Genomic DNA, 7,191 nt, shown 5'->3' with positions numbered 1-7,191 from the left:
ACATAATACAACACAGCCACGCCTACACCAAACCTACATAATACAACACAGCCACGCCTACACCAAACCTACATAATACCACACGACCACGCCTACACCAAACCTACATAATACAACACGACCACGCCTACACCAAACCTACATAATACAACACGACCACGCCTACACAAAACCTACATAATACCACACGACCACGCCTACACCAAACCAACATTATACCACACGACCACGCCTACACCAAACCTACATAATACAACACGACCACGCCTACACCAAACCTACATAATACAACACAGCCACGCCTACACCAAACCTACATAATACCACACGACCCACGCCTACACCAAACCTACATAATACAACACGACCACGCCTACACCAAACCTACATAACACAACACAGCCACGCCTACACCAAAACTACATAATACCACACGACCACGCCTTACACCAAACTACATAATACAAACACGACCACGCCTACACCAAACCTACATAATACAACCACGACCGCGCCTACACCAAAACCTACATAGTACACACCGACCGCGCCTACACCAACCTACATAATACAACACGACCACGCCTACACCAAACTTACATAATACAACCACAGCCACGCCTACACCAAACCTACATAATACAACACAGCCACGCCTACACCAAACCTACATAATACCACACGACCACGCCTACACCAAACCTACATAATACAACACGACCACGCCTACACCAAACCTACAGAATACCACACGACCACGCCTACACCAAACCTACATAATACCACACGACCACGCCTACACCAAACCTACATAATACAACACGACCACGCCTACACAAAACCTACATAATACCACACGACCACGCCTACACCAAACCTACATAATACCACACGACCACGGCCTACACCAACCTACATAATACAACAGACCACGCCTACACCAAACCTACATAATACCACACGACCACGCCTACACCAAACTTACATAATACAACACGACCACGCCTACACCAAACCTACATAATACAACACGACCACGCCTACACCAAACCTACATAATACAACACGACCACGCCTACACCAAACCTACATAATACAAACACGACCACGCCTACACCAAACCTACATAATACAACACAGCCACGCCTACACCAAACCTACATAATACAACACAGCCACGCCTACACCAAACCTACATAATACAACACAGCCACGCCTACACCAAACCTACAAAATACAAACACGACCACGCCTACACCAAACCTACATAATACAACACGACCACGCCTACACCAAACCTACATAATACAACACGACCACGCCTACACCAAACCTACATAATACAACACGACCACGCCTACACCAAACCTACATAATACAACACAGCCACGCCTACACCAAACCTACATAATACAACACAGCCACGCCTACACCAAACCTACATAATACAACACGACCACGCCTCCACCAAACCTACATAATACAAACACGACCACGCCTACACCAAACATACATAATACAACACGACCACGCCTACACCACAACCCTACATAATACAACACCAGCCACGCCTACACCAAACCTACATAATAACACCGACCACGCCTACACCAAACCTACATAATACCACAACGACCACGCCTACACCAAACTACATAATACCACACGACCACGCCTACACCAAACCTACATAATACCACACGACCACGCCTACACCAAACCTACATAATACAACACAGCCACGCCTACACCAAACCTACATAATACAACACGACCACGCCTACACCAAACCTACATAGTACAACACGACCACGCCTACACCAAGCCTACATAATACCACACGACCGCGCCTACACCAAACCTACATAATACCACACGACCGCGCCTACACCAAACCTACATAATACAACACGACCGCGCCTACACCGAACCTACATAATACAACACGACCGCGCCTACACCGAACCAACATTATACCACACGACCACGCCTACACCAAACCTACATAATACAACACGACCACGCCTACACCAAACCTACATAATACAACACGACCACGCCTACACCGAACCTACATAATACAACACGACCACGCCTACACCGAACCAACATTATACCACACGACCACGTCTACACCAAACCTACATAATACAACACGACCACGCCTACACCAAACCTACATAATACAACACGACCACGCCTACACCAACCTACATAATACAACACGACCACGCCTACACCAAACCTACATAATACAACACGACCACGCCTACACCAAACCTACATAATACAACACGACCACGCCTACACCAAACCTACATAATACAACACGACCACGCCTACACCAAACCTACCATAATACAACACGACCACGCCTACACCAAACCTACATAATACAACAGACCACGCCACACCAACCTACATAATACAACACGAACCAGCCTACACCAAACCTACATAATACAACACGACACGCCTACACCCAAACCTACATAATACAACACGACCACGCCTACACCAAACCTACATAATACAACACGACCACGCCTACACCAAACCTACATAATACCACACGACCACGCCTACACCAACCTACATAATACCACACGACCACGCCTACACCAAACCTACATAATACCACACGACCACGCCTACACCAAACCTACATAATACCACACGACCACGCCTACACCAAACCAACATTATACCACATGACCGCACCTACAACAAACCTACATAATACCACACGGCCACGCCTACACCAACCATACATAATACCACACGGTCACGCCTACACCAACCATACATAATAGCACATGACCGCGCCTACACCAAACCTACATAATACCACATGACCGCGCCTACACCAAACCTACATAATACCACACGACCGCGCCTACACCAAACCTACATAATACCACACGGCCACGCCTACACCAAACCAACATTATACCACACGGCCGCGCCCTTACCAAACCTATGTAATACAGTAAATCAGAGAGCTGTAGACATCTGATTCCTGATCTCTGATTTACATTATTATCTCTGATGTCTGTAGATTTACACACAGGAAATCAGAGACAGATTTTCATATTCTTTGGAGTAATGTGGGCTGGAGGTGAAGCACACACGCACAAACACACAAATTCAAAACTGTAAAATCTATCTCCCTGTGGTGTGATGCTGTCATCTTCTACATCAGTCTGAGCTGTGGGAAAGGCAGATAAAGATCTGCAGTGTTTTACACTGAATTGTGTGTGTGTGTGTGTGTGTGTGTGTGTGTGTGTGTGTGTGTGTGTCTGGAGGCTGATAAAACTGAGATTAGATCCAATCGAGGAGCTTAGTGGTGATGTAATGAGGGTGGGAGACCCCTCTGTACCTCTTAAGCTTTCTGCCACCCTAGAGCACACACACATACACACACTCACACACGCAGTACAGATAAACAAGCACACCATTACTACAGAACATCTGTGCGATAGTGTGATTTATCACTCTGTCTAACTGAACCTGTAGCAGAATCCTATTTGAAAATGAGTTCCGCATAAGAAGTGTGTGTGTGTTCTGCGTGTTTTATTATCAGCCAGGCCTCATTAGATCCTCCCTAATCTGTTTAGAGAGTTCCCTCCCTGGATAATGTTTCACAAAACTTGCTAGATGAGACACACACACACACACACACACACACACACACACACACTAAAATTCCCCATCAGTGGGCCAGGGAACTGATTAAATGCCGTCTGGCGCAGTGGGTTGGTGTATTTGGTTATGCCGGCCTGGGAGGAGCGAGGCCCCGCCCCCCCACATTTCCGAATCCCGGTAACGCTGCACTACAGCAACCTGCACCAAGCACAGTTCCGGGACACGCCGCAGAGTTCTACTCCGCCTGTCAACATTCATTGAAATTATTATCTGCTCTCGATAAGTAACATGGACACAGAGGGTCCTTGTGGGACGTTACGGTGACACTGGTGAAACGTGCTAGCGATCTGTTTATATCAGTTGTGGACAGGAAACAGCCGGCGAGCCCACAGCCTGGTGTCATGTGCGGATGGCACTCCCACATGACACCCAGAACCGTGCTGTCCCTTTAAACACACCTACCTCCATTTACACTGATGCGGTGGGCCGTGCCGGTTTGGCATGTTCTCGCACTGCTGACGCTCGCTTAAAACCGTGAAAACTGTGCCGCACAGGGAAGTCCCTCCTGCACCAACGTTAATGTTCCAGAGAAACACCTCACGTGCATATGCACACACACACACACACACACACACACACACACACTGGTCACCTTCAGACTGGAAACCAGCCGGCTGCTGGTAAAAGCCAGACGTGGCACAATGACTGGCACCCGTTCGTAAGCGCGAAACGCAGACGAGTTGATGTTGAGTAGATGCTCTCCAAAAAAACCCTTCGGGGCCGAGCAAGGTTAGCGTTAGCGAGGTTAGCGTTAGCGAGGTTAGCGTTTCTGTGGTTCCAGATGCCACGAGAGCGGTTCTCGTGTCGTTCCGGCCTCGGGTGGCGCGTGAAGGTTCTGACAAGAGAAGTGATGTTTACTTCCATGAGTGACCGGGTCATTGTCCCCCACTGGAGACACTCAGGGTTCAGTGTCCTGCTCAGGGACATGATGGTAGTAAGTGGGATTTCAACCTGGATCTTCTGGTTCATAGGCGAGTGTGTTACCCACTAGGCCACTACCACCTCACCTTCTTCACCGGACACTGACCACCGTAACAGACGCTTCAGATGCATGTAGGAACGAACGTGTCGTTCAACACGTAGCACCCTCGGACACAGACGCCTTAATATTGGTGCAGCAGTGGCGTAGCGGTTAAGGAAGCGGCCCCGTAATCAGAAGGTTGCTGGTTCGAATCCCGATCCGCCAAGGTGCCACTGAGCAAAGCACCGTCCCCACACACTGCTCCCCGGGCGCCTGTCATGGTGGCCACTGCTCACCAAGGGTGATGGTAAATGCAGAGTACAAATTTAACTGTGTGCACCATGTGCTGTGCTGCTGTGTATCACAAGTGACAATCACTTCACTTTATCTTTATTATAATGGCAATGACATGCGTGGGTGTGGCTACCTGACAATCATCACCGCATTTCTGGAACATTCGTGGCATGTAAGTAAATTGCTTTAAAGGCGGTACTGAGCGGCAGGGGACGTCCTGTCGCCCCGGCGCCCGTTTGTCACATTAAACTTTAAAGGCCTGAGGGGGGCGGGGCCTGGGGACAACAATGCGGCGCGAGTTCCGCAAAACTCACCGCAGAGGGAACGACCTGCTTCTGGAGGGGAACTTCAGGAAGACGCGACCTCTGACCTCTGCCCCCCCCCCCGGCCCACGCGGCTAATCCTACCCTCCCACGGGGCCGCTAATTATAGGGATCCATTGTGAGCGCGTCCAGGCTGAACTTTAATGACGTTGCGGCCCCGAGACGCAGCGACGCGTCCCACATCACGGTTGACACGCTTCTCCTGCTTCTCCTGCTTCTGGTCCTCCGCATAACGGATTTGGGAAAAGTTTTACGCCGGATGCGCACAAGTGTGTGGGTTTTTTTTATTATTATTATTATTAATTCGAGCCCTGCTGCGCCGGTAATTTGGCGCGGTTTGTCCCGGACGCGCCGTGCGGTGTCGTGAAGGTCTGCCAGCGTTGCGGTGACAGCCGGTTCTTCAGGAAACGGGGGACCTTCCCGGTGCCAGAACCGACCGACCGACTGGGCGCCTGTCCTGCGGGGACCCCGGGAGATGATGTCCAGCAACATTTACACCACGCAGGATTAAATCGAACGCATTTAAAAAAAAAAAAAAACGAACCCAGATCCCCTCCCTCATAAATCTACAGAATCTATCAGGTTCCCCCACGGCTCTCTCTCCAAGCCATCCATCTCCTGAACCGACCCAGCGCTTAAAATGGTCTCACCGGCATCATCGTGGCGGCCGCAGAGCTCCTCGCCGTCCCCGCACCTTCTTCCTGGCCGGCCCGGGGGGTCTGAGGAGCGGCGCTCCGGAGCTTCTGGCTCGGCTCGGCCGCTGGAGCGGAGGGGGGGGGAGGAGGCGCCTCGGTCGCCGGGGCGACGGGGGACGAGGCCCCGCCCACGCGGTGACGCGAAGGCCCCGCCCACTCCGCCCGGGACGGCCACGTGGGAAGACCTTTAATTCTACTTTCCTCCACTTGTTCATATCGGCGTGGCGCAGACGTTCAAATATAAACAATTTTAGCGAAATTTTAGCGAAATACAGAGTGGAACCCTGAATATTTTTTTTTATAAAAGAGGGACGATCGTGGGTCCACTCGGACACGATTTGGTGAGAGACTCGTGGGTTTGTGGCGCCCCCTCGTGGCCGCCCTCCTCCTGAGGCTGTGATAGAAAATGTGGATATTTTTTTTACATTCACCCTCATCCAGAGCGACTTCCAATCAGTAGTTACAGGGACAGTCCCCCCCTGCAAGTGTCGTGCTCAGGGACACGATGGTAGTAAGTGGGGTTTGAACCTGGGTCTTCTGGTTCCCAGGCGAGTGTCTCACCCACTAGGCCACTACCACCCATTTTTAGTAGCTGTGACCTGCTGGCATCAGAACCAGACATGGTTCTACGTGGCGTGTTCACCAGGCCGGCGCGTCTCCGGCGGTGTTGATTTCCTCCGCAGGGGACCCCCAGGAAATCCGGCCCTCAGACTTCGGACCAAAAGCCCGAGATTTGGGGCGACTGTCCAGCAGCGTTGTCCTGCAGGGGGGTCTGCGGCGTCAGCTGCTGCCCCGGCGTCTGGACGCCGCAGACCGTGGACGGTCCACATTATCCACGGCTGGCTGGTGGGCGCATGTGTTTGTCTCTTTTTGGGGAGACACTCACACAGGAGCCCAGGTGAGAACCCTGAAGTAAATATTACAACACACACACACACACACACACACACACACACACACACACACAGCCAATAATGAAGCTATTTAGTGAGCTGATCCGGTGTCTGGACAGCAGCTTCGTCTGTCTGTCCCTCACTCTGCCCTTGTGTGTGTGTGTGTGTGTGTGTGTGTGTGTGTGTGTATTCACTACTATATTAGAAAACACTTGTCCTCCACAGAACGGGGTGCAGGTGCCTTTACTCAGCCAATCAAAGTTATTAAGAACTATAATCAAGAAGCTGATCCAGAGCAGATTTTTCTACTAAAACGAGCC

General features: G+C 50.7%; 1 protein-coding gene across 2 annotated transcripts in view; it reads right to left on the bottom strand.

Annotated features, from left to right (window-relative positions):
- Positions 1 to 6,050, bottom strand: part of LOC114785626 (apoptosis-stimulating of p53 protein 2-like) — a 20,454-nt gene extending 14,404 nt beyond the window's left edge. For both annotated transcript variants that reach the window (XM_028972055.1, XM_028972056.1), the window contains exon 1: positions 5,934 to 6,050. In XM_028972055.1, coding sequence (XP_028827888.1) covers positions 5,934 to 5,942 — 9 coding nt within the window. In that variant the 5' untranslated portion in view covers positions 5,943 to 6,050. The remainder of the gene's footprint in view (positions 1 to 5,933) is intronic.
- Between the last annotated feature and the right edge of the window lie 1,141 nt (positions 6,051 to 7,191).

Source organism: Denticeps clupeoides, chromosome 3 (genome assembly GCF_900700375.1).
Source record: "Denticeps clupeoides chromosome 3, fDenClu1.1, whole genome shotgun sequence".
Lineage (NCBI taxonomy): Eukaryota > Metazoa > Chordata > Actinopteri > Clupeiformes > Denticipitidae > Denticeps > Denticeps clupeoides.
Note: the sequence above shows the minus strand (reverse complement) of the source record. Positions and strands in the feature narration are given on the sequence as shown.